A 26,682-nucleotide genomic window follows, 5' to 3' on the forward strand; every position below is an offset into this window, starting at 1 on the left:
ATATTGTACACAGCAGATGCTCCATAATCATTGATTAATTTGAGTATAGACATTCATGCAGTGATAAGTATCCCCCCCCTTCTTTAAAGAGAAATAAAATAAAGAAGATACTTACGTTTAGAGCCTGATGAAGAAGATCCACTGGCAGTAGATTTTGATCCCCCTTTCATGGAAAAGGCTCCTTTCCCCCTGCGAGTTGTTACAGCCACTCTGGGACGCTTCAGCGGAATTACTGCACGGGGAGGTGGAGGCACACGCCCATGGTAATCAAATAACCTTCACAAAATACAAACGTGGCTGAGAATTGGTTTATGCCTAAGTGTTCTATCAAATGTGTGAGACGATTAAGAGATTGGCCTTGTAAAAAATGTCAATAAATGTTTTTGTTATCATTGTTGTCCTCAAGAAGATTCATTTTTCGCTAAAGAAACAGGATGCTAATATAGTCTATGCTTTCTGGGCATCAGAATCTGACCCTTAATATGAATTCATTTTTAAGGTATGAAAGAACAAGGAGCTTTTCAATATGTTGAAATTATGTCGACCTTCATTCCCAAGTATATTTCTTTTCTTGATTTAACAGATTTATCCATTTTAGGAACAGAAATATTCCTTTAACACATCAGATACTTATTAGCACATAAGTGTGAAAGGAGGAATAGACCATGCAGAATCAGGGACAAAGAAAATTACTGTATGATCAGAAAACAGCTCAGAAGGAAAAAAAAATAGGAGTATGTCTAGTTTAAAGAGGGCAGCTATAAGAGACAAATCAATATTGTTCCTTACCTCTCTCTAAGGATTTCCTTAAGTAATGAAAGGCTCAGCTGACTACAGAAAAAAGGAGGCTGAGTTTGAATGAAATGCCCATAGCATGAGGACGAACCTTTGTTGACTCAAGAACTGGTGGGAAATATTTATCAGGATAACTTTTTTACTATTCTGACTATTGGATAGACATGCAAATTGAGACTAGAGATATTTGTAGTTAGCTATTAAAAAATTCTCTAACAAAAAAGAATACCAGTAAAATTCTTTGAAGTTTCTGCTAAAAAGTGAAAAATGGTTTTCACTACAACCAAGGCATTTCCATTAAACAATGAAAGGACTCAAAAGTATAAGAGTATTTACTCATTTATATAAATATATAATTAATAGATTCAAAGTTTCGTATTATTTATACTGCATACACATAACAAATTTTTGTGTGACTTAGCACATTTGAGCAGAATAAAAGGTTCAGAGAAAAAAATATGATATATATATTCTATTTGCCAGTGAACCAGAGGTATTATTACTTTGTCCACTATAAAGAAAATAGTGTTATTGACTTAGAATGATGATTATTATGTAGTTTACTGTGACACCATTATATGGATTACATTCTCATAACTGCTTTAAAACAGTCAATAAAAATAATGTGAAAGACAGAAATGAGAAAACTAGAACAGTTTTAAATTTTAAAATATCTAAAACCTTCTATAATAGGTTATTTCATAAAATTACATCTCATTTACACATACAGATGGAAATGTGATCATCTCTTTTTGGAAAATAGTAAATGAAATATAATAACAAGATAGGCTGGTTTCCAAATATTCATTCATAAATAATGAAAACTATGACACTATGGAGAAGAAAATTTGTATATAAAACACCTTTAAAGCAGAACTTAGTACTAGGATTGTCTTCTACATTAGAGAACTACACTGTCCAAAAATGATTTGGAAACATGCTAGGGAAATACTAAGAGATGTCTGGAAAGGAAAATAAATGAAACGAGACAGAGTTAAAGAGAGGTGTCATCCTCTGTGCATAAGCAAAGTCCATTAGAGCCACAGAACTGCCAGCAAATAGCAGGTCATGGATGTCAACACATTATAGTTTGCTTCAAAAGATATAGACAGGATGAGGCTGAAAAGGGTTGTGAATCTCATTCATACCACTAAGGGCTGGAAAATCAAAAGGGTCAACTAAGCCTGCCCCTCATTTCAATCACAAAACAAAGTCTACATTACTTATTTATAAGTTGAAATCACAGAGCAACTTAAGTCAGTGAACCAAGATACTAAGGCACTTTTCATGAGCTAAAACACCCAGAGCTATTGAGCGAAAAGAAATATGACAATTGACTGATCTCTCCCAGGGTAGAAGCTGCTGCTTGAGATGAATGGCAAGCTCTTTTGGAGGAACAATTTCCCCAGGACTTGAAAATGCAATTTAGCAGGTTCATTAAATAAACTAATCTATACACTGGGTTAAGAAAATTTCTAAAGCACAACTAAAATGTATAATGATGTAAAAATGCTATACTGGAAATGCAGGCCAAGTAAAGTCACCATATTCACTGCTACTTCAATTAAAATGCAATTCAATAATATTTTAACTGCAATGTTTATCAATATTTCTATTGCTTCCCCCCAAACAGGGATTACAAAGCTTCCAGTGTTGGCCAGGCCTACTCTCCTGTGGAGAAAAGAGAGCTACATTTGTTCACTGTACTTGTGACATACTTTTAGTATAGGATGTACATTTTAGTAAAATGCTCAGTGTGTGTTGTGTTCTTTGTTGTAAATTCCTATAGGAAGTAACCCTTGTTCTCTGAATATTTTGATGTGTTGCTTCAAAGAAACATGACTCCTTTCTCACCATGGAATCAGGTTTTACCAATTTATTCTGTCACTGTGTTGGGAAGATATGCGGCATCAGAACTTAATTTTTAAAAAGTGATATTGTAATATACAAACAAAGCTAAATGGGCATTTCGTGTGAGAATATAATTTTAAATTTTAATGGAGTTGGGATGTTTGTTAATTTTCACTGGGCAAAGTTGAGTTTACCAGAAATAAAAAGAAGGAAGACTGGGTATTGTCCTAAAGCATAAAAACATAACAAGATAAGGATGGGAAGGGGTCAGCTTTCTGGGATTGCAGGATGAGATGTAGGGGCTCTTCTAAATGCAGAAGGAAGTAGGTGAAAGGCAGCCTGTGAAGGAGACGCAAGCATTGTCTTTCTCATCCGAATCCTGTCTATAGCAAATCAAAGAAAATAGTCCAACAAAAATTGCCATACAATAGAATTAAATAGAATCCAAATCTCCAAGGTCAGTTAAAAGCTTAAAATTTCTTCCGTCCTCTTGGTTTTTTGTTCTTCAACTCCCAGAATTACATTCCCTTTCCTTTTCTGTAATGGTCCTTCATTTTCCCTAATATTGTTAGAATACTGTTTTTCCCATAATGTTTACAGGTCAAATAGCTAATGATTTATAATGAAGTCAAACACATAATTCTCCCTTCCCTAAGGTCTATTTTAAAATAAAAACTTTAAAAGACCTACTTTCAATCAGTAAATAACATAAATGTAGTCAGATTTTAATAAAAGCAACAAACTGAAGACATTTGAGGGTCTATTTTATTGAATAAACATTTCTACTTTTCATGTCCCCATTTCTTGTTTGGAATTTTGTTTTCTTTAATAATATCATTATCATTATTTCATGTATAATTTCATTATCAAGCAAAAGCTAAAAACCGGTAAACAATTTTAATATTGATTTACTTGATAAAAATAGACATACCTTGTCTCTAGAAAGAATAAGGATATTAGTTATTTTAATAAGTTGCTTTTTGGACAAAGGCAATTTAAAGTTATACTGACATATAAAATGAATATAATTTGAATTCTTGTTTTTACTAAAAGTTTATTATTATTAAACTTCAACAATAATAAAGCAACCTTTACATGTATTTTCAGAAAAAATACATGGAAAGAAAACAACTACCAATCTCTCACCCTAAAACAACTACTGTCATTCTCTATTTTTTTTCCCACAAGCATCCATATTTTGCACATAACTGAAAACATAATATATGTACAGTCATGTATCCTGGCTAATTCTCTTTGATTTATATTAAGAACGTTTCTCAAGTTTGCTAAATGGTCTTCCTAATGTTTATTTTAATTGCTGTGGTGCATTTTCTCAAGTAGATACACCACAGACTAGTAAATCATTTCTTGATTGATGGAGTTTTGACTTGATGACTATTTTTCACTGTCAACCAATGTGATTTTAAAATTTGTGAAAAAAAATTGAAAATGTAATATTTGCATATTACACTGAACACTAAAATTTCATTTAGATAAATAGTAATTTAAGAAGCAGTAATTACCTGTTTTCTTCTAAATTTCCCTCATAAAAAAGAGTTTTTCATTTTCTTTATTTATGAACCCAAACTTACAGTCCCTACGTGGTTAAATGCTAACCAAACAATGTAGTCTAGACTTAGGGTTAAATAACTGACCTGCCCAGAGCCAAATTCTGACAACAAATTCAGGGCCGTGTTCTCACTGGGGTCTTTTAGCAGATAAATGAAGATCATTAACTCTAGGACCAGAGAAGATTTCCAGCTCTGTCTTGACTCAACCTTGCACCCTTCTGTCTTCAGCATGCTTAACTTCTGGTAAAAATAGTCTATAAAACCAAATTAAGGTGCCTATTCATTTTTAAGAAAGGATATATTTGAAATCCACATGAATGATTCTAGCCTATTAGTATATCTCTTTTCTATACTGTTTGAAGTACTCAAAATTCTGTTTATAATTTCTACCTTGACTTCAAATAAGCTTTTGGTTACAACTGAATCCGAAAATACTTTTTAAAGGCACACTACACTTGAGACCAGTCAATGAGTAATTCTCATTTCTGTTTTTTCTCCCTAAACTTTTCCAAGATTTTCAGTGAAGCCACCCCTGCCAACAACCCATCCCACATCAGGCTCCATCCCCAATCTTGTACAAATGCTTCTTGAACATGCTTTTAAAGGGCTTTCTGAAATTGTCAATGATCTTTTTTTGGCAATATTTTGATCTTAACTTAATCTTTATATTTTGTACAATTTTTCTATCTTTTATATCTTGTATACAGCTTTGGGTAATTAAAAAGTGAATGTAATTAAATAGCAATGGTGAGGTTATAAATCAATAAAATGATTCTCCTATTTAATTATTACAATTCTGTAATGTGTGTGTTGTTAAGCCATTTTGCCCATGAAGGAAACCTGTGAAAAAATGATGAGATGACTCCCCCAAGTTTAACCAGTCAACACATGCACACCGAGGCCTGAAACTTGCTTCTAACTCCAAATCACACCCTTTGTCAACTGGGCCATGCTACGGTTTCCAAATGTTTTAAGTGGAATCCTATTCTATCAGATGGTAATTTAAATTTGCACAGTGAAATAGACGTTGCTTCTTGCTAATATGTTTTTCCAGTATTCATGAATATATACTGTGCTCTATAATCAATGATCTGAGACAAGTGCAACTTGACAGAGTTTTTTTCATTAACTTCAACTCTGGTAGCTTCTCTTATGTTAATTTACACAAGGTCAAAATGGATCCAGATCTGAACAATACAGATTTTGAATCACTGATATATATATATATAAAATATGGAAAAGCAGCTCTGGCATTTCTTTTTCTCTGTCAATACACGTTTATTCATTACTGGAGGTTATAAATGGCTCAGTGCCTTTCTGATACTATTGAAAAAAGGTTGGATTAAAACTGCTAATATCTCAGAAATTGAAAACATTCCTCAGGGGTGTTCGATATAATTTTAGGTATACTCCTCCTTTCACTTTACTTGGAAGAGTATATATATTTATGTTTCATTTTAATAACATGTGATGTTTTTCATGTAGAGTCACACTTGACATTTTAAAAGACAATGTCACTGAATGCTGTAAATTATTGGGCAATTCTTTGTGTAATACAAAAAATGAAAGTTTAGAATAACCACTCAATTCTATTATTTAGTGATACTCTTCATGATCCCTGAAACCATGGATAGACACTAAATTAGTTTTTGGAAAAATTACTGCTGGATAAATGTACCAAAACAATTACATTAAGATGGAACTTTGTGTAGAGAAGTTTTCTAAGCTGAAACAGTTTAAGGGTTGAAAATCCCCAATTACATTAGAATTCCCAAACCTGGCAGAAATAGGCTAACAATAGGATGTAAATCAATGTCAGTTATTAAGGTATTATCTCTCAGCTTATGTGAGACATTCAGTCACATCTGGGGTTGGGGGTCTGCAAACCACATTTCTGTGGGGTCCAGCTGGCTCCTTGCTAGGCTCAGCCAATTAAGGACCTGAGAAGGAGACTGGAAGAGGAAGAGAGAACTTGACCCTTCCTGCTTTGCTTCCTGTTTTTGTTTTGGGTCCCTTTTCTTGTCAGCGTTACTCTAGCCTTGTTTCTTAACCCTGGCAGCAAAAAATCATTCCAGTAGTAGCAACTGAATCCAGTTTGAGTAATTTTGCAACATTTGCAGAACAGTCTTCACACTTCCTCAGAGATCCTGGCACCAGTTGGTATTGCCCCCTTAGAGGTCTGGGTTCCAGCCCCACGGGTTCCCCCTCTGGGCTCAGATACAGCAGCAGCAGCTAAGCAGAACCTCCTACTCACATTGTGAGTTGTGCAAATCCCCTTTTCTACAGTGATATTTGATAATCCCATCTTTTCCTCTGTTTCCCCAACCCTAGAGGTGGTAGCTGCTTCCTGTAGTTTGCTAACTCCATCATACCACTGTGGGTTTTATTGTTGCTGTTTATTTGTTTTTGCCTTTTCAGTTCCTTAATACATAGTTAGAAAATTTTTACAAACAATTCTCCTTGTTCAACATAACTGTATGATTTCCATTTTCCTGACAGAAAACCAAGCAGCATGGAGTTAATGGAAATAACTGAATGGTCTCTCTCTGCAGACAAGAGTGTTCAGCTGCAACTAGAATGTTCTGGGGGGGAGTAGGAGGAGGGAAAACAATGCAAACAGAATGATCCAGAGGTGTCACGATGGACTATTATGGAAGGACAACTGAGCAACCAGTGTATTGCTCTGTCATAGGGACACTGCTACATGAATAACAGTATAAGAAACATATTCTCCATCACTGTTAATGGTTACCGTTAATGATTACTAGTAGCTAACATGGATTAAGCACAAAAAACATACCAGGCATAATGCAGGTCATGAAAATGTGTTACTTCATTTAATCCTTAGAACAATCTTATGAGGTAGGCATTAAATTCATGCTCACTTCATAGATGAGACAATAGTTTTTGTGGTATTAAATAAGTTGCCCAAGTTTGCACCACTAGTAAAAAGAGAAAAGAAATTAACCATAACTACAAGCAGAGAGTAACTAAGGAGAAATTAGTGTGGATAAAACTGTTAGCACTGACTTGGTAAGCTATTTCTCTTCTCCAGCCTCTCCACTCTGTTTTCCTTTCCTGGGGATCTATGTTCACAGGGAACTCCTGACTACCTCTACTAGTGGCAGATGCTTCTGTCTTTCTTAGCCAAGTGAAAAAATGAAACATAAACTAATGAGGGCACAGACTGCTCAGAGAGTCTGTTAGCAATACACCCATACTGATCTTTGAACACTTATAAACCAAACAGATTTTATATAAGACAAATAAATGATTTTGGAAATTGTTCAGAGTTAGCTTTTCTGTGTAGTGGAGTGTCATCTGAAAGCTTCAGGCTCTGTAATTATTTGCTGATTAAGGCTCTTGCTCTTTTGCATGTAAAATCTGCCTATCTGTCTATCTATCATCTGTCTAATCTATCTAATGATTTTTATTGATAAAATGCAAATGCAGATATTGGCTTCATTTTAAAAATGAAAAACTGAAAACCTACCTAGTTGCCCAAAGTTACAGGTTAATTACCAGAACTTGGGTCTCCTACCATCTACTTCATTTTAGGTAGAAATTCTTTCAATGTGGAAGGAAATCACATGATAGAAAATACTTAAGAGATTACAATGCAAAAACATTTTTATATTAACAGATTAAAAGACAATGTATATTAATTGAAAACTTTATTCATAACAATGAAGACAGTGTTCTGCATCCTGAAACATAAAAGCATATCAGAAAATGTTTTTACATTTGTCAAAAACTAAAATTTACATTTGTCAAAAACAAATTTTTAAATAAAGAATATCTAAATGTTATCTTTCGTAGTAACTGGGATTATTTTAATGCTGTCAGATCTTCACATCATTAGGACAAGTTATTATAAGCTATTTAATATTTAAAATAAAATATTATATTTTATAGAAATTATAAAAATTATTTGAGAAAACCATCCTTAAAAATTCATGTTTGGTCCTAAAGGGTTGACTAGAGAAATCATTTGCTTAACTCAGTAGTTTGAACATAGTGGTGATAAAGGTATGGTTGTGGATCTAATTTCCATGCAGATAAGCTTATTTCCTGTTATGTAAAACCATAGACTGACATTGCTCCTCTTCTGTTTTGCGTATCCACACAGTTGGTTGTTGAGTATAAATGGAGACCTAGTTTATGATTGTAGTTCTCCCACTAATTAACTATGTGACCTTGGAGAAAACAAAATGTCTCTAAATCTAAGGAGATGAATTAATCACAAAAATTGAGTATCCACTATGTGTGAGACTTGATGATAGTCCCTGAGGATACAATAAGCAAAACTGAGCATCTTCCCTGCCCTTTTGGAGGAAGGAAGGACATAAATCAAATACTGTTGTTGCAGAGAGAAATATAGCAATAAAAACCAGGAACAGTGCTGTGAAGGAATAGTAACAGGTGCTGAGAGGGGAACAGAGGAACCTCATTTAGTCTGAGAGAGGTGTTCATGCTGAGATCTGAAGGATGAAGTCAAGTTAACTGACGGTGGAGTGAGGTATGAGAAGGAGCAATCAGAAGAAGGTCCCCAGGCAGGAAGGAACACCGTGTTCTTGTGGAACTGAAAAAGGATCCTCGTGGCTGGAGCAGAGAGAGCAAGACCCTTACAAGGGATTATGAAGTTTCTTCCCTATTTAAAATGTCTATTCTGTTTTTCTCTGTTTGCATTTTTATGCCTTGGAATTTTTGTTTGTTTGTTTGAATGAATTTATTTACAATTAAAGCCTTAAACAATATTTACCTCATTTTGTGTGTGTGTGGTCCAATGATCTATCTACACACAGTCAGTCCTTGTTTTGCATATTTCTAATATCTCAATTACCAATGCTTAGTTAAATAACACCAGTCCCCCAACAGCACAAAACAAATTTCAGTTACCCCATATATATTAACTGTGAGTAATTTCGTAAAGTCCAAGCTTTGCTGCTAGTTTTTCAGTCCACAAATCAATAAGTAAATGACAGATGCTCATGATGATCAGTGGCCAATCACATCACCTCTTTCAAAGTCTGTCAGTGATTTGTCCCTGTGCATCTGTTAGTTCACACAAGGATAGCAAATGTGTAGTTGTATTGTTTCCTTGTCTGCTGGTGATAAATCCATGTGGCATTTTATAAAAATGGATAATCAAAAGAAGGGATTGGTGCAGCAAAGAGTTGAAAAGTAACACTGGAAATAAAATTAAATGTAAATGGAATTAGAGGAGAAATAGCTGACTATAGGGCTGTGGACACTTGTATTCAAGAGACTCTAGAGATGGAGGCAGAGGAACTTAGTAAAATAAAACATATTCTTTTATTCCAAATATATATATTACATCCGATATGTTTATATGAATTTTAAATAGTATGCTCCCCAGAAAGCCCTAAGGATTGATTTGCACAGCCTAAAAATGGCCCTGAATGCCAAAAATTCCTTCAAAATCCACAAAGCTATTTGATATACAGTTTACCTGAAAAAAAAAAATTCCCACAAGGTATCATAAATTGACTTCCTTAAACACAGTGCCCACAGATGAAGCAAAATAGTGATTTAAGCCAGAGATAAATGCATTCCTTTACATAAAATTACATCTAAAAGGAAAATATCAGAAATTAAAGATGTTATATTAAAATATGCTATTGTAAGTTGAAATTAAAACATATTGACATAAATGAGAAAGTGGTTGTGATGTGCTGGAAGGGGACAAAGATGTCCCAGAGGAAGTGACACTTGGCAAAAGAACCACATACTGAGGGAAGTCTCAGAGGTAGTTCACAACATTAATAAAATGTCAAAGCTGATCCAGCCTTGGGAGTATGACAATTCACCAAGGAATAAAAGAGGTGCTTTCTCCATATTATAATAAAAGAAGAAGGCAAGTGCTGTTCAAATTACTTTCGATAAGTCTTTTTTTACAAAGAAATGAAGCAAACTAATTCTCAGTATTTTTACATTACAGTGTTAAAATTTTAAATTAGTGTACTAAATAGCTATTAGTTTCACTGTATTTTCCTATACGTATGAAGAGGGAATTTAAATATATGTATACATGTGTAAATATGTATATTTATAACATAAAAGAGTTTTTAATGTTTTGACAAAAAATTGTTAAAGGTCATGGAAAAATCCTATTTCCCCCCATTGATTATTAACATCACTCTGCATGGTTTTCTTTTATGGTCACACACTGCTATGCAAAGCAAGAATTGTCCTTAATTTTTACTGAATCTATGTGTTGTATGAAAGCAGATGTATTTTAGAAGGTTGTACTCATTTTCTGAATTTATAAATCTCTCAGTCTTGAAGAATTCCAAGTCACCTACACATCTGGAAAATAATATGGGTTAATTCAATCTTTAGAATATCATCCAAACATTAGAAACCAAATTTTAGGCTTAAGCACCTCTGAATTCTGAAAGTCCAAGATCTACTATATTTCAGTAAGTACAATCAAAATAGAAAAATCTGGCTATCTTATATTTTATTGGGACTTTTTTTTACTATAAAATATTATTTAAATGTATTAATCAATAATACCTGTGAATGAAATGTACAGAACAGTTAAAACATAATTTAAGTCAAAGGGAAAGAAGGATGAGAAATTTACATACCTATTGTAGAAATCATCTCTGTAGTAATCATAGTCAAAGACATAACCACTAAGGAGGGAAACAAAAAATTATTTGTTGACAACAGCAATTTTGGTATTAATTTATAATGTAATAGCAATACATTTGTTACTTTTAAATATTTATTTTTCAATGTAATTATGTATCCAAAGGGCTTTACAAGATAATGTCTAATTGGATATAATGCCGTATCAAACTCATTATATGTTTGACAATGAAAAGACTGATAATGGATTGAGTGGTTTGGAATGGAAGCTGAGAGCAGAAAGCAAAATTAATTTTTTAATACTTGAACTACTTGTAGGACCATTTTTTTTACCCCAGACAAGATATAATATAGCTATCCTTTTTTCCTAAGGTATGTATACTGAGGCTAAATGAACATTAAACAAATGGTATTGAAATAACATAAATGAAAGGGTTTAATGATGCATTCATTGTTAGAAAAGTAAATAGAAATGTAGTTTCCTCAGAAATCCAGCATTTCCTTTTGATTCTAAAAACTTGTGATTCAATACTTTATAGAGAGAAAAATTAAAAAAAAAAACACTTTAAGTCTTACCAACAATAACAATAATTTAGGGCATTTAAATAGGAATTAATACATACATTTTAGTGATAAGATTATTAACAAGCTCCTTAAAGGAATGTAAAAAAAAATTTCCCCCATCCACTTGTACAATTGTTGTTTACAAAGCACTTTATATGAATTATTTCCGTTTAATTTTAAGTCCTCACAACAACTCTGTTGGATACTATAACTGGAAAAAAACTAATGTGCATGGGACCTAAGGGGCTATCTCAAATTTTTATCACTAGTAAGTGACAGAGCTGAAGCTTCAGAGAAAGACTTCTGAATCCATGTCTGGAGCTATTTTTTATGACACCATGCAACCCTCCCTAGCTTGGAAGAAATTTAATCTCGTGATGAATGGAATATCTCTACTGCAGGGGACTAATCATTTAAAATGTTTATTCATTTGTTATTGTTGTAATATATATATATATATATAACATAAAATTTACCTTTCTAAGCTTTCTGTAGTCAATATTTAATGCCAAAATTCAGTGGCATTAAGTACATTCACAATGTTGTGCAAACATCACCATTAACCATTTCCAAAATTTTTTATCATCCCAAACTGAAACTCTGTATCCATTAAACAATACTTCTCCATTCCCTCCTTCCCCTGGCCCCGCCCACCAAGCCCCAGTGACTGCTCCTGTTGCTATGAATTTCCCTATTCTAGGTACCTCATATACGTGGAATCATACAATATTTGTCCTTTTTTGTTTGGCTTATCTTACTTAGCATAATATTTCAAGGTTTATCGATGTTGTAACATATCATAATTCCATTTTTTTATGACTAAATAATACTTCATTGTATATATATACTTTTTGTTTACCTATTCATCCATTAATAGACATCTGTGTTGTTTCCACCTCTTGGCTGTTGTGAATAGTGCTACTATGAACATCGGTGCACAAGCATTTGTTAGAGTTCCTGCTTTCATCCCCTTTGGGTATATGCCTAAAAAGAGTATTGCTGGGTCATATGGCAATTCTGTGTTTAACCACTGTACAACAGGCAAGTCATTTTATATTCCCCAGATGGTCAACTTAATGGTCCTTTACTTTCTAACTATTCTTATGTTAGGAAAAGTGAAAGAACATATTGAGTAGGGCTTGCTATTTCTGGTTTTCCGGATAAGTGTATGTATTTGTCCTGACACTTGTTACATATGGCAGGGTGGAGAAAACCTGCTATAGCATACATAGCCCATCAGAGAGGGTTGGTTTCACCTCCAACCAGTCTAATGAACACAATGACTTTGAACGCAAGTTCTGAAGTGCAAAGTGAAGACCTATTCCATGTGAGTGTCTGATGGAAGACCAAGCATTGTCTAGCCAGAGCAGTGCTGCTGTATATCTACCTCTGCAAACAAAGAAAGAAAATGAGACCACTGCTGAAGCAGTAAGAGCAAAAGTAACCCTTTTTGTCCCACAGTCACAGATTGTTTAAGTCGTAATGTTTAATACTTTAGTTGATATTGCCGGTGTTAGACTCAACTATGATGTTGTGTTGAGGGATTTTAAAGAAAACTTACTGGCTAGCACCAAATCCAAGGTATAAATTTCACCTCAAAAGTTTCCTGAAATAGCAGTACATATAATTTTCATTGTGATTTGGTTTCTTCTGCAGATAAGGGATATGATGACACTTTATCCAAACTTTTGTTTGGAAGTCTCAAGTTTAAGGTTATGCTACTTTCATACACATTTGTCATGAGTCATCATTGTTGTACCTTATGGCTGATTATTTTTAAGAACATGTTGGTAGATCTCCACAGCTTATTTATCTTACAACTGAAAGTTCGTACACTTTGACCAGCCCCATTTCTTTTAACTCCAGCTCCAGCCAACTACCATTTTACTGTTTCTATGGGTTTTGCTTTTCAGATTCCACATATAAGTGATACCATGCAGGATTTGTCTTTCTCTGACTTAATTCACTTAGCATAATGCCCTCAAGGTCTATCATGTTTTCACAGATGGCAAGATTTCCTTCTTTCTCATGGCTGAATAATATTTCATTGAATATACATACCACATCTTTATCCATTCATTTGATGACAGATACTTAAGAAACGATCATTTTGTGGTATGACGGACATGTTAACTAACTCTATGGTGGTAATCATTTTGCAATATATAAGTGTGTCAAATTAACATCTTGTATACCTTATGCTTACACAATATGCCAATTATACCTCAATAAAGCTGAGGGGAAAAAGAATATGTTTGTTGAATACAAATGTACGTATAATAATATTCATATTTGGATAACACAAATGAAGTTTCCAACAACCAAAGCAAAGAAAAAAAAGATAATCAAAACAATATATCATTTTAAGAATTTTGTTGAGACTTTGTTTATGAAACATGATGCCTGGGGAAGGAAACATTCTAGTTATTGAAACATTATTCTTGATGCTTTTCCATACATAATCTGATTTAACCTTAACAGTAGTCTATAAGATGTAGAGTGTTATCCTAATTTTACAGGACACTGAGGTCTAGATATATTAAATATCCTAAATAACACAGATAAGTATTCTAGTACAGCATAGTCATTCATATGCTCATTTGCCAAAACTTGAGTAAGGACCTATTTGTCAGGAACTGTAAGAGGCACTTGCATTTAGAAGTGAAATTATTCTGTCTTTGTTCAATCTCACAGTCTAGAGGTGATCAAGATGGCCTTAATATCCTGCCCAGCTTGCCTAAACTATAGATTTCTTCCTGAATATAGTCCTCTGACCTCTCTTTGCTTAAGCATTTACTTCAGAAAACTTGTAATTGTATTGATAAATTCTCTGACATTTTGACATGTAAATATTCTCCCAGCCTCTTGCCTTGTCTTTCTTAAGGACCTGGGAACTATCTTAGAAATTAAATAATAACAGTCATAATAATGATAATAATTAAATAATGTTGAGAAGTTACTGATTCTAATACATTAATTTGATATTAACCTAAGCATCAGACATGGTGATAGACATTTTAGATGCATTAAATAGCTATTGCTTGATAGGACAGTAATTTCCATACAGTGCTAATTCTCAGTATTTTCAGATGTGACCAGATAGAGAGAGAATAGTGGCTAAAGTGTTTTACCTTTTTTTCTGAAACTCTTTTAAAATACTTTATAACTTCAGAGAGTGGAGTTTAATAGCAAGAAGAAAATATGAACTATTATTAATGTGGATGACAGTGATGATTCTACTCACGTCTTATACCTTTAAGAAATACTTCAATAATTTACCAGCCTTCTGGAAATTGAAAAGTGCATGAGAAAAAAAAAAAATTTTATTTTTCTCAGTCTATGCTTAACTTATCTTGTCCAATCTGCTTATTTTTTGTTCAACCTGACTGCTAAGGCATATTTACAAGAACAAGTTATAGCTAAGCATCCTAAATTGATCTCCAAGTCCCACTTTCTGCCATCATAAACTCAATTTTACTTGTCAAGTTAAAACTGAAATAAAATGCACAAATAAATCTGTATAATCTTGGCAAGGCTGCTTTTGTCTTAATGGTTTGGATTTTAGCAGAAATGCCATGGCTGTAGTTGGCTCAGGTCATAAGCTGTAAAATCAAGCTGGATTTCCAGGGAAGAGGAAGAGATTCAAGGAGATGAGTCACCACGGGACAAGTCTGATTCATGCCTGCTGTGCTTTCCTTAGTATCTTTCCCGCCCTCAGTTCTTTTTTTTTTTTTTGTCTTTTTTTTTTCCTCCTGCAGATTCTCTCTCTCTCTTAAAAATCTCTTCTTTTTTCTTTCTGTGTCAATCTCTATTTGAAGTTAGATGTCAAAAAATGGCATTTCCAGGAGTCATATTCAGCATTACAAGGTATTTTATGTATCCTGAATTGTATTGGTAGGAAAAACTTGTCTTTCACATTAAAAAAGATCCCCATTCCCCGCTATAAACCAAGAGTGGTGCTGTTATGCTCATGAGTTAATATATTTTGGCTTTTAAAGGAGGAACTTTTGCAACTTTCTCTGTGGTAGTTTTCTGTGACAATCTGGTTCTTAGGCCATTGAAATAAAAATGATAATAAATTAGATGTTTAAGGCATTGTCCAGGAGGAAGCTAATTCCTGTAAGTGTCTTTTTGCCCTTTGGGGGCATGGTCAGTGCTAAAGGGCAAGTAATTGACTTTTTAGAAAACTGAAACACTAGTTTTGAATGTTTAACACAAAGAGTTTATATTTGAAATTTTAAATCTTGAACACATTTACAACTTTTATTCTACTTTACAATGTATCTATATTCTATTTGCTCAGATTCCTTCAAACTTTAATGGGAAATAGGAAGTGGTAAAGTGATTGTGTAGAGCTGCACATTCACACTCTTTTTTTTTAACATCTTTATTGGAGTATAATTGCTTTACATTTTTGTGTTAGTTTCTGTATAACAAAGTGAATCAGCAATACGTATACATATATCCCCATATGCCCTCCCTCTTGCGTCTCCCTTCACCCTCCCTATCCCACCCCTCTAGGTGATCACAAATCACCGAGCTGGTCTCCCTGTGCTATGCAGCTGCTTCCCACTACCTATCAATTTTACATTTGGTAGGGTATATATGTCAAATCTACTCTCTCACTGTGTCACTACTTACACTTCCCTCTCCCCGTGTCCTCAGGCCCATTCTCTACATCTGTGTCTTTACTCCTGTCCTGCCCCTATGTTCTTTGGAACCATTATTTTTTGTAGATTCCATATATATGTGTTAGCATATGGTATTTGTTTTTCTCTTACGGACTTACTTCACTCTGTATGACAGACTCTAGGTCCATCCACCTCACTACAAATAACTCAGTTTCATTTCTTCTTATGGGTGAGTAATATTGCATTGTATATATGTGTCACATCTTCTTTATCCATTCATCTGTTGATGGACACTTAAGTTGCTTCTATGTCCTGGCAATTGTGAATAGATCTGCAATGAATATTGTGGTACATGATTCTTTTTGAATTATGGTTTTCTCAGAGTATATGCCCAGTAGTGGGATTGCTGGGTCATATGGTAGTTCTATTTTTAGTTTTTTAAGGAAAATCCATACAGTTGTCCACAGTGGCTTTATCAATTTACATTCCCACTAACAGTGCAAGAGGGTTCCCTTTTCTCCACACCTTCTCCAGCATTTACTGTTTGTAGATTTTTCGATGATACCCATTCTTACTGGTGTGAGGTGATACCTCATTTTAGTTTTGATTTACATTTCTCTAATGATTAGTGATGCTGAACATCTTTTCATGTGTTTGTTGGCAATCTGTATACCTTCTTTGGAGAAATGTCTAGATCTTCTGCCAATTTTTGAAATGGGCTGTTTGTTTTTTTGATATTGAGCTGCATAAGCTGCTCGTATATTTTGGAGTCTAATCCTTTGTCAGTTGCTTCATTTGCAAATATATTCTCCAGTGTGAGGGTTGTCTTTTCATCTTGTTTATGGTTTCCTTTGTTGTGCAAAAGCTTTTAAGTTTCATTAGGTCCCATTTGTTTATTTTTGTTTTTATTTCCATTTCTCTAGGAGGTAGTCCAGAAAGGATCTTGCTGTGATTTATGTCATAGAGTGTTCTGCCTATGTTTTCCTCTAAAGTTTTACAGTGTCTGGCCTTACATTTAGGTCTTTAATCTATTTTGAGCTTATTTTTGTTTATGGTGTTTGGGAGTGTTCTAATTTCATTCTTTTCCATGTAGCTCTCCAGTTTTCCCAGGACGACTTATTGAAGAGGCTGTCTTTTCTCCATTGTACACTCTTGCCTCCTTTAACAAAAATAAGATGACCATATGTGCGTGGGTTTATCTCTGGGTTTTCTATCTGTTTCAATTGATCTATATTTCTGTTTTTGTGCCAGTACCATACTGTCTTGATTACTGTGTCTTTGTAGTGTAGTCTGAAGTCAGGGAGCCTGATTCCTCCAGCTCCGTTTTTCTTTCTCAAGATTGCTTTGGCTATTCGGGGTCTTTTGTGTTTCCACAAATTGTGATTTTTTTTTGTTCTCATTCTGTGAAAAATGCCAATGGTAGTTTGATAGGGATTGCATTGAATCTGTAGATTGCTTTGGGTAGTTTTCTCATTTTCACAATGTTGATTCTTCCAATCCAAGAACATGGCATATCTCTCCATCTGTTGGTATCATCTTTAATTTCCTTCATCAGTGTCTTAGAGTTTTCTGCATACAGGTCTTTTATATCTCTAGGTAGGTTTACTCCTAGGTATTTTTTGTTGTTGTTGCAATGGTAAATTGGAGTGTTTCCTTAATTTCTTTTTCAGATTTTTCATCATTAGTGTATAGGAATGCAAGAGATTTCTGTGCACTAATTTTGTGTCCTGCTACTTTACCAAATTCATTGATTAGCTCTAGTAGTACTCTGGTAGCATCTTTAGGATTCTCTATGTATAGTATCTTGTCATCTGTGAACAATGACAGTTTTACTTCTTCTTTTCCAGTTTGGATTCCTTTTATTTCCTTTTGTTTTCTGATTGCTGTGGCTAAAACTTTGAAAATGATGTTGAATAATAGTGGTGAGAGTGGCAACCTTGTCTTATTCCTGACCTTAGTGGAAATGGTTTCAGTTTTTCAACATTGAGAATGATGTTGGCTGTGGTTTGTCATATATGGCCTTTATTATGTTGAGGTAAGTTCCTTTCCTGCCTTATTTCTGGATGGTTTTTATAATAAATGGGTGTTGAAATTTGTCAAAAGCTTTCTCTCCATCGATTGAGATGATCATATGGTTTTTCTCCATCAGTTTGTTAATATGGTGTATCACATTGATTGATTTGCATATATTGAAGAATCCTTGCATTCCTGGGATAAACCCCACTTGATCATGTTGTATGATCCATTTAATGTGCTGTTGGATTCTGTTTGCTAGTATTTTTTTGAGGATTTTTCATCTATGCTCATCAGTGATATTGGCCTGCAGTTTTATTTTTTGTGTGACATCTTTGTCTGGTTTTGGTAACAGGGTGATGATGGCCTCATAGAATGAGTTTGGGAGTGTTCCAAAATATGTGGGTGCTATATTATGGAAGAGTTTAAGAAGGATAGGTGTTACGTTTTCTGTAAATGTTTGATGGAATTCACCTGTAAATGCATCTGGTCCTGGGCTTTGGGTTCTTTGAAGACTTTTAATCACAGTTTCCATTTCAGTGCTTGTGATTGGCCTGTTTAAATTCCCTATTTCTTCCTGGTTCAGTCTCAGAAGGCTGTGATTTTCTAAGAATTTGTCCATTTCTTCCAGGTTGTCCATTTTATTGGCATAGAGTTGCTTGTAGTAATCTCTGATGATCCTTAATATTTCTGCAGTGTCAGTTGTTACTTCTCCTTTTTCATTTCTAATTCTGTTGATTTGAATCTTCTCCCTTTTTTTCTTGATGAGTCTGGCTAATGCTTTATCATTTTTTTTTTATCTTCTCAAAGAACCAGCTTTAATTTTATTGATCTTTCTATCACTTCCTTCATTTCCTTTTCATTTATTTCTGATCTGATCTTTATGATTTCTTTCCTACTGTTGAATTTGGGGTTTGTTTTTCTTTCTCTAATTTCTTTATGTGTAAGGTTAGGTTGTTTGTTTGAGATTTTTCTTTTTAATTGAGGTAGGGTAGTATTCCTATAAACTTCCCTCTTAAAACTGCTTTTGCTGCATCCCATAGTTTTGGGTCATTGTGTTTTCATTGTCATTTGTTTCTAGGTATTTTTTGATTTCCTCTGATTTCTTCAGAGATCTCTTGGTTATTTAGTAGTAGTGTGTTATTTAGCCTCCATGTGTATCTATTTTTTTTACAGTTTTTTTCCTGTAATTGTTATGTATTCTCATAGTGTTGTGGTCAGAAAAGAGTCTTGATACTATTTCAATTTTCTTATATTTACCAGAGCTTCATTTTGACCCAAGATATGATCTATCCTAGAGAATGTTCCATGAGCTCTTGAGAAGAAAGTGTATTCTGTCGTTTTTGGATGGAATGTCCTATAAATATCAATTAAGTCCATTTTGTTTAATGCATCATTTAAAGCTTGTGTTTCCTTATTTATTTTTATTTCAGATGATTTATCGACTGTTGAAAATGAGGTTTTAAAGTCCCCTACTATTATTGTGTTACTGTTGATTTCTCCTCTTATGGCTGTTAGCATTTTCCTAATGTATTGAGGTACTCCTATGTTGGGTGCATAAATATTTACAATTGTTATTTCTTCTTCTTGGATTGATGCCTCGATCATGATGTAGTGTCCTTCATTGTCTCTTGTCTTTATTTTAAAGTCTATTTTGTCTGTTATGATAATTCCTACTCCAGCTTTCTTTTAATTTCCATTTGCATGGAATATCTTTTTCTATTCCCTCATTTTCAGTCTGTATGTTTCCCTATGTCTGAAGTGGGTCTCCTGTAGACAGCATATATATGGGTTTGTTTTTGTATCCACTCAGCCTGTCTATGTCTTTTGGTTGGAACATTTAATCCATTTATGTTTAAGGTAATCATCAATATGTATGTTCCTATTATCACTTTCTTAATTGTTTTATGTTTGTTATTGTAGTTCTTTTCCTTCTCTTGTGTTTCCGGCCTAGAGAAGTTCCTTAGCATTTGTTGTAAAGCTGGTTTGGGGGTGCTGAATTCTCTTAGCTCTTGCTTGTCTGTAAAGGTTTTAATTTCTCTTTTGAATGTGAATGAGATCCTTGCTGGTTAAAGTAATCTTGGTTGTAGTTTCTCCCCCTTCATCACTTTAAATATGTCCTGCCACTCCCTTCTGACTTGCAGAGTTTCTGCTGAAAGATCAGCTGTTAACCTTATGGGGATTCCCTTGTATGTTATTTGTTGCTTTTCCCTTGCTGTTTTTAATATTTTTTCTTTTGTATTTAATCTTTCATAGTTTGATTAATATTTGTCTTGGCATGTTTCTCCTTGGATTTATCCTGTATCGGACTCTCTGTGCTTCCTGGACTTGACTGACTATTTCATTTCTCATGTTAGGGAAGTTTTCAATTATCATCTCTTCAAATATTTTCTCAGTCCCTTTTATTTTCTCTTCTTCTTCTGGGTCCCTGATAATTCGAATGTTTGTGTATTTAATGTTGTCCCAGAGGTCTCTGAGACTGTCCTCAATTCTTTTCATTCTTTTTTATTTATTCTGCTCTTCAGTAGTTATTCCCCCTATTTTTTTAACATCTTTATTGGGGTATAATTGCTTTACAATGGTGTTTTAATTTCTGCTTTATAACAAAGTGAATCAGTTATACATATACATATGTTCCCATATCTCTCTCCTGTTGCATCTCCTTCCCTCCCACCCTCCCTATCCCACCCCTATTTCCCTATTTTATCTTCCAAGTCACTTATCCGTTCTTCTACCTCAGCTATTTCTTGTGGACAATTTTTAATTTCATTGTTCATCATTGTTTGTTTGCTCTTTAGGTTTTCTAGCTCCTTCTTAAACATTTCTTGTATTTTCTCCATTCTATTTCCAAGATTTTGCATCATCTTTACTATCATTACTCTGAATTCTTTTTCAGGAAGACTGCTTATTTCCTCTTCATGTGTTTGGTCTGGTGAGTTTTTCCTTGTTCTTCCATCTGCTGTGTGTTTCTGTTTTCTCATTTTGCTTAACTTACTGTGTTTGGGGTCTCCTTTTCACAGGCTTCAGGTTCATAATTCCCATTGTTTTTGGTGTCTGCCCCCAGTAGGTAAAGTTGTTTCAGTGGGTTGTGTTGGCTTCCTTGTGGAGGGGACTGGTGCCTGTGTTCTGGTGAATGAGGCTGGATCTTGTCTTTCTGGTGGGTAGGACCCCATCTGCTTGTGTGTTTTGGGGTATCTGTGAACTTACTATGACTTTAGGCAGCCTCTCTGCTAATGGATGGGGATGTGTTCCTGTCTTGCTAGTTGTTTGGCATGGGGCGACCAGCACTGGAGTTTGCTGATTGTTGAGTGGAGGTGTGTCTTAGCCTTGAGACAGAGATCTCTGGGGGAGCTCTTGCTGATTGATATTATGTGGGGCTGGGAGGTCTCTGGTGGTCTAATGTCCCGAACCTGGCTCTTCCACCTCAGAGGCTCAGTCCTGGCACCCGGCCAGAGCACCAAGATGCTGTCAGCCACATGGCTCAGAAGAAAATGGAGAAAAAGGAAGAAAGAAAGAAAGAAAGAAAGAAAGAAGGAAAGAAAGAAAGAAGGAAAGAAAGAAAGAAAGAAAGAAAGAAGGAAAGAAAGTAAAGTTATTAAAATAAAAAATAATATTATTAAAGTAAGAAAATTAAAAAGTAATTAAAGGAAAGAGAAGAGACCAACCAAACCTATAAGGAAATTCACCAATGATAAGAAGTGCTAAATACTAAATTAAGATAAAAATAATAATCAGAAACTAGTCAGTCGCATACAGCACAACCCTGGTCTATAGTTTCTCCCAAAGTCCACTGCCTCAATTTTGGGATGATTCTTTGTCTATTCATGTATTCCACAGATGCAGTGTACATCAAGTTGATTGTGGAGATTTAATCCACTGCTCCTGTGGCTGCTGGGAAAAATTTCCCTTTCTCTTCTTTGTTTGCACAGCGCCCAGGTTTCAGCTTTGGATTTGGCCCCACCTCTTCATATAGGTCACCCTCTGGAGTCTGCTCTTCACCCAGACAGGAGGGGGTTGAAGCAACGGCTGATTAGGGGGCTCTGGCTCACTCAGGCCTGGGGAGGGAGGGGTACAGAATGCAGGGCGAGTCTGTGGAGGAAGAGGCCAGCATGATATTGCAACAACCTGGGGCACACCATGTGTTCTCCCCAGGAAGTTGTCCCTGGATCACGGAACCCTGGCAGTGGCATGCTGCACAGTCTCCTGTTGTGGGGGAGGTGTGGACTGTGAGCTGTGCTTGCACATGGGATTCTTCATGGCTGCAGCAGCAGCCTTAGCATCTCATGCCCGTCTCTGGTGTCCACGGTGGTAGCCACAGCTTGTGCACATCTCTGAAGCTCATTTAGGCGGTGTTCTGAATCTCCTCTCCTCGTGCATGCTGATACAATGGTCTCTTGCCTCTTAGGCAGTTTCAGACTTCTTCCTGGACTCCCTCTTGGTTAGCTGTGGTGCACTAGCCCCCTTCAGGCTGTGTTCACACAGCCAACCCATCCTCTCCCTGGAATCTGACCTCCAAAGCTGGAGCCTCAGCTCTCAGCCCCCACCTGCTCTGGAAAGTGAGCAGACAATCCTCTCAGGCTGGTGAGTGCTGGTCGCCACCAATCCTCTGTGTGGGAATCTCTCTGCTTTGCCCTCTGCACCACTGTTGCTGCACTCTACTCTATGTCTCTGAAGCTTCCCCTGCTCTGCCCACCCTCCCGTTTCCACCAGTGAAGGGGCTTCCTAGTGTGTGGAAACTTTTCCTCCTTCACAGCTCCCTCCCTGTGGTGCTGGCCCTGTCCCTATTCTTTTGTCTCTTTTTTTCTTTTTTCTTTTGCACTACCCAGGTAAATTACACTGTTTTTCATTACTGGAGATTAAATGAGACCTAGTAACTTTCCAGGAATTTCATTTAAACTTTTTAAATAATAGAAGAAGAAATCACAACTCATTGGGTTTTGCAGTATATATGGTCCATTTTATATAATCCCTTTTGAATTCATAAAACCAGCTTTATTTGAGTAAACTAATACACAGAAGTATTTATTTTAATTTTCTATCACAGAACATCATTAAAATATAATCTGAAGAATATTAATAAATTTCCTAGCACAAGGAGGGAACATTTTTAATGGTTTCTTAACAGACATCCTACCAATAATGATTAGAACCTTCTCAATTACTATATCTTGATCCCTAAATTAGATTGAATGATCAGTTATTGAATGCTTATTGTAAGGAAAATACTGGGAGTTGTGAATAATAATATCATATCAGTAGAATGTGGCTTCTAACCTCAAGCTTTAAGGGATTAGGCAAATACAAACTAGTTTAAGGGACTAGACAAATACATATATGACATAATTCAAAGCCAAATTTGTTAAATGCCAAAATACAAATAAACTATTATGAGAGCTTATAGGCAGAAGAAATAGGATGTGGTTGGGACAAGGAATCAAACAAGGTTTCTTTAAAGAGATGACATTTTAATGTTTGAAAAAGGATGTAGGAATTTGAGAAGTAAATGTTCAAAAGTAGTCCTTCTAGATGGTCAAGATGTAGTGGTAGAAAAATGTGGGACAAGTATGGAGAACAGTGCTTTACGAAGTTTATTCTCTCTCTTTAGCATAGCTATTCTTCAGAATACCTATAGAAGTTGTGAATGCAGAAATTATAATGCAAGATAGCTGAATTTCCAGAGCATACTTCTCTACAGTTGAGGTTCCCAGTGAATCAAATTTTCCTCAGAGATACCTACAGGATTCTATTTCTAACTTGTCATAAAATTTGATGCGGGTTTCCGACTGTCAGAGTATATACAGTTGAACAGATTTATGAACTTTGCTAAGCTGTATGTGGACAAAAAATTTGTCCATTTTCATTTTAGGGAATACAAATAAATCTGTATATTTACTTTGGATAGTGTGTGTGTGTGTGTGTGTGTGTGTGTGTGTGTGTGTAGTGGATACACATATACACATGGATTCAAAATGCAAAAATAAATGGAATAAACTAGTAAATCTAAATCGCATTGACAAAATACCCAATTGACTACCAACGATTTTGGAATGGGGGAGGAACCCAAGGATTATGGCACATTCATAGAATTCCTGGCTAACTGTGAACCAGGACCTAAAAGCTTAGAAAGAAGGAGTGACTAAGAAGTTCAAATATTAAAACAATCAACCCAGTACATTTAAGAGTTCTGGTCTGTTAGTTGTTGTGAGTCAAGCTTACTGTCTCACACATTTAAAGGATGATTTCTTTAATTGAAGCATGTATGTAGACTGAATTCTGGGGACAAGAAAGAGGACGGAAAAAGAGAGAAATATTTTTTCTCTCTTCTGGCTAACACAGGGATTCTGATTTTGGAAGTATCACTTTGAATGGGTTATGCTTGTTACTCTTCTCTATGCTGTGTTCCCTAGGAAGGATATTCACACATATAATTCCAAAATTGTGTTTACACAATTCTTTTTACAGAATATAAAAAATAAACAAATAAGAACAACAAAAAATCCTCCAGTGACTCCCCATGGTCTCTGAGGTAATGTTCAGACTCTTTGACATTCAGCACTCTCCACATGCTGCTCCTTCTTCTGACATTCTTTAACAATTCCTTCAATTACTCTTTTAATTACTCAGCCTTTCCAAACACCTATTCTCTGGGGTGGCACAGAATAGCTCCTTGCTCTCAGACACAGATATTCTTGTATCTCTACACAGTTTTCTGCATTCGCCCAACTGGTTGCTCAACAGAAATTTCCTGTTATGGGGCTTAGCTCAAGCTCTCCATCTGTCAACACACGTATCTTCTTTCTGTTGGATATGAATCCATTCTTAGGGCATAACTCAAGCCCTACATCTTCCCCAATTAAAAGTTTGTGAAGTTAGACTAAAGTTCACTTACTGTGCTATTCCTTGATTATAGTTTTTTGAATTTACATCTGACTCATGCTTGTCAGCTCTCTGTTTTTCCTGTCACATAGCTAATCTATATAGATTTATTTCTGTTAGCTTTTCCTTTCACAAACCAATCTCTCTGTTCCATTCATCATTCCTATCTTCCTTCTTTGAACTTACTCTAATTTATCTGAATTTTCTGGCCCTGAAATTTTCACAATAAAATATTCTAGGAGGACTCATGTCAATATCTTGTAACATATTACACATCTTTTTGTTTTAGCTGAATTTATTCACAAATGTGCAGGTTTCATTCTTAGAGCTTCTTATTCATACTTCCATCTGAACATATTTATATTGTTATTGACAATTCATGAGTCTATCTGACTAGATTGTGAGCTGTGAAAAACCAGGGTGTTTGTAGTTACCCAGTAGATATTTTTTTAACTGAATATCAGACTTCTGTGGAACTTTTCACTACAGTATTTATTGTTATTACTTTTTGTAAGGAAACAAAATGTCTATATTAGAATTTTTAAACACCAGAAGATTAATATTAGAACGTGTACACAATTATAATTGGGTTAGATCATGTTGGGTTAGAGCTTTCTGCCAATAAATATCAATTTATTGCCGGTTAGCTCTAAATCCACCTTCTTTTTACTCTTGCTTTGTGAGCTGGCTCTTGTAAACATTGTTCCTTTGGCAACTGGCACCATGTTAGGGTTTGTCAGTAGAGAGTGCTTGGAGGAAAACTGAAAGGCATTGAAGAAAAAGGGGTTTCTTTTTCGTGGTTCCCATGTGTTTTTCTCTTTGCTTCTCTGGCACAGCTGTCAGCACCATACAGGACACCCTCTGAAGCTCAACTGGCACCCCAGCAGGAGGATGCCTTCTCATTATCCCCAGTCCACCAACACCCCAACAAACTCCTGTGACTTCCAATAGGCTGCAGCCAGCCCCCCTCCAAATGGGATGTGAATCTCAGCCTAGGAGATAGAGGCTCTTCTAGTTTTTTTCTTCTTTATATACTCTCCTTCAGCCATAGTGATAGTAGTTGTTCCCTACATTTTCTATTCTCATATACTTTTGCAGTCTCTTTTACCTTTTTTAAGTAGGTAACCATATTTTACTAGTTCATAATTATTCATATTACATTTGCCCTGTTAAAATTACTGGTGAGGTTTCTGTCTCTTGTCTCCTGGTTGGACTTTAACCAAGACAATCCAGTTTAGGCATTCTTGGATTCTACATGTTTAAGAATGACCATATGTAATTGATAAACCTTTAGCCAGACTTATTAAGAAAAAAAGGGAGAGGGCTCAAATCAATAAAATTAAAAATGAAAAAGGAGAAGTTACAACTGACACTGTGGAAATACAAAGGATCATAAGGGACTACCTACAAAAAACTATATGCCAATAAAATGGACAACCTAGAAGAAATGGACAAATTCTTAGAACAGTACAACCTTCCAAGACTGAACCAGGAAAAATAGAAAATATGAATGGACCAATCACATGTACTGAAATTGAAACGGTGATTTAAAAACTTCCAACAAAGTCCAGGACCAGACAGCTTCACAGGTGAATTCTGTCAAACATTTAGAGAAGAGTTAACCCCTATCCTTCTGAAACTCTTTCAAAAAATTGCAGAGGAAGGAACTCTCCTAAGCTCATTCTATGAGGTCACCACCATCCTGATAACAAAACCAGACAAAGATACCACAAAAAAAGAATATTACAGGCCAATATCACTGA

The 26,682-nt window shown here is 35.2% G+C and overlaps 1 protein-coding gene across 17 annotated transcripts in view; it reads right to left on the minus strand.

Moving 5' to 3' along the window:
* RALYL (RALY RNA binding protein like) overlaps positions 1-26,682 on the minus strand; it is an 836,785-nt gene that overhangs the window by 111,937 nt on the left and 698,166 nt on the right. For all 17 annotated transcript variants that reach the window (XM_027089735.1, XM_027089728.1, XM_027089721.1 and 14 more), the window contains 2 exons: positions 10,832-10,879; positions 116-276 (listed from right to left, as the gene is read on the minus strand). In XM_027089735.1, coding sequence (XP_026945536.1) covers positions 116-276; positions 10,832-10,879 — 209 coding nt within the window. The remainder of the gene's footprint in view (positions 1-115; positions 277-10,831; positions 10,880-26,682) is intronic.

Source organism: Aethalodelphis obliquidens, unplaced genomic scaffold (assembly GCF_003676395.1).
Source record: "Aethalodelphis obliquidens isolate GAN/ISIS:26980383/991018 unplaced genomic scaffold, ASM367639v1 scaffold68, whole genome shotgun sequence".
Lineage (NCBI taxonomy): Eukaryota > Metazoa > Chordata > Mammalia > Artiodactyla > Delphinidae > Aethalodelphis > Aethalodelphis obliquidens.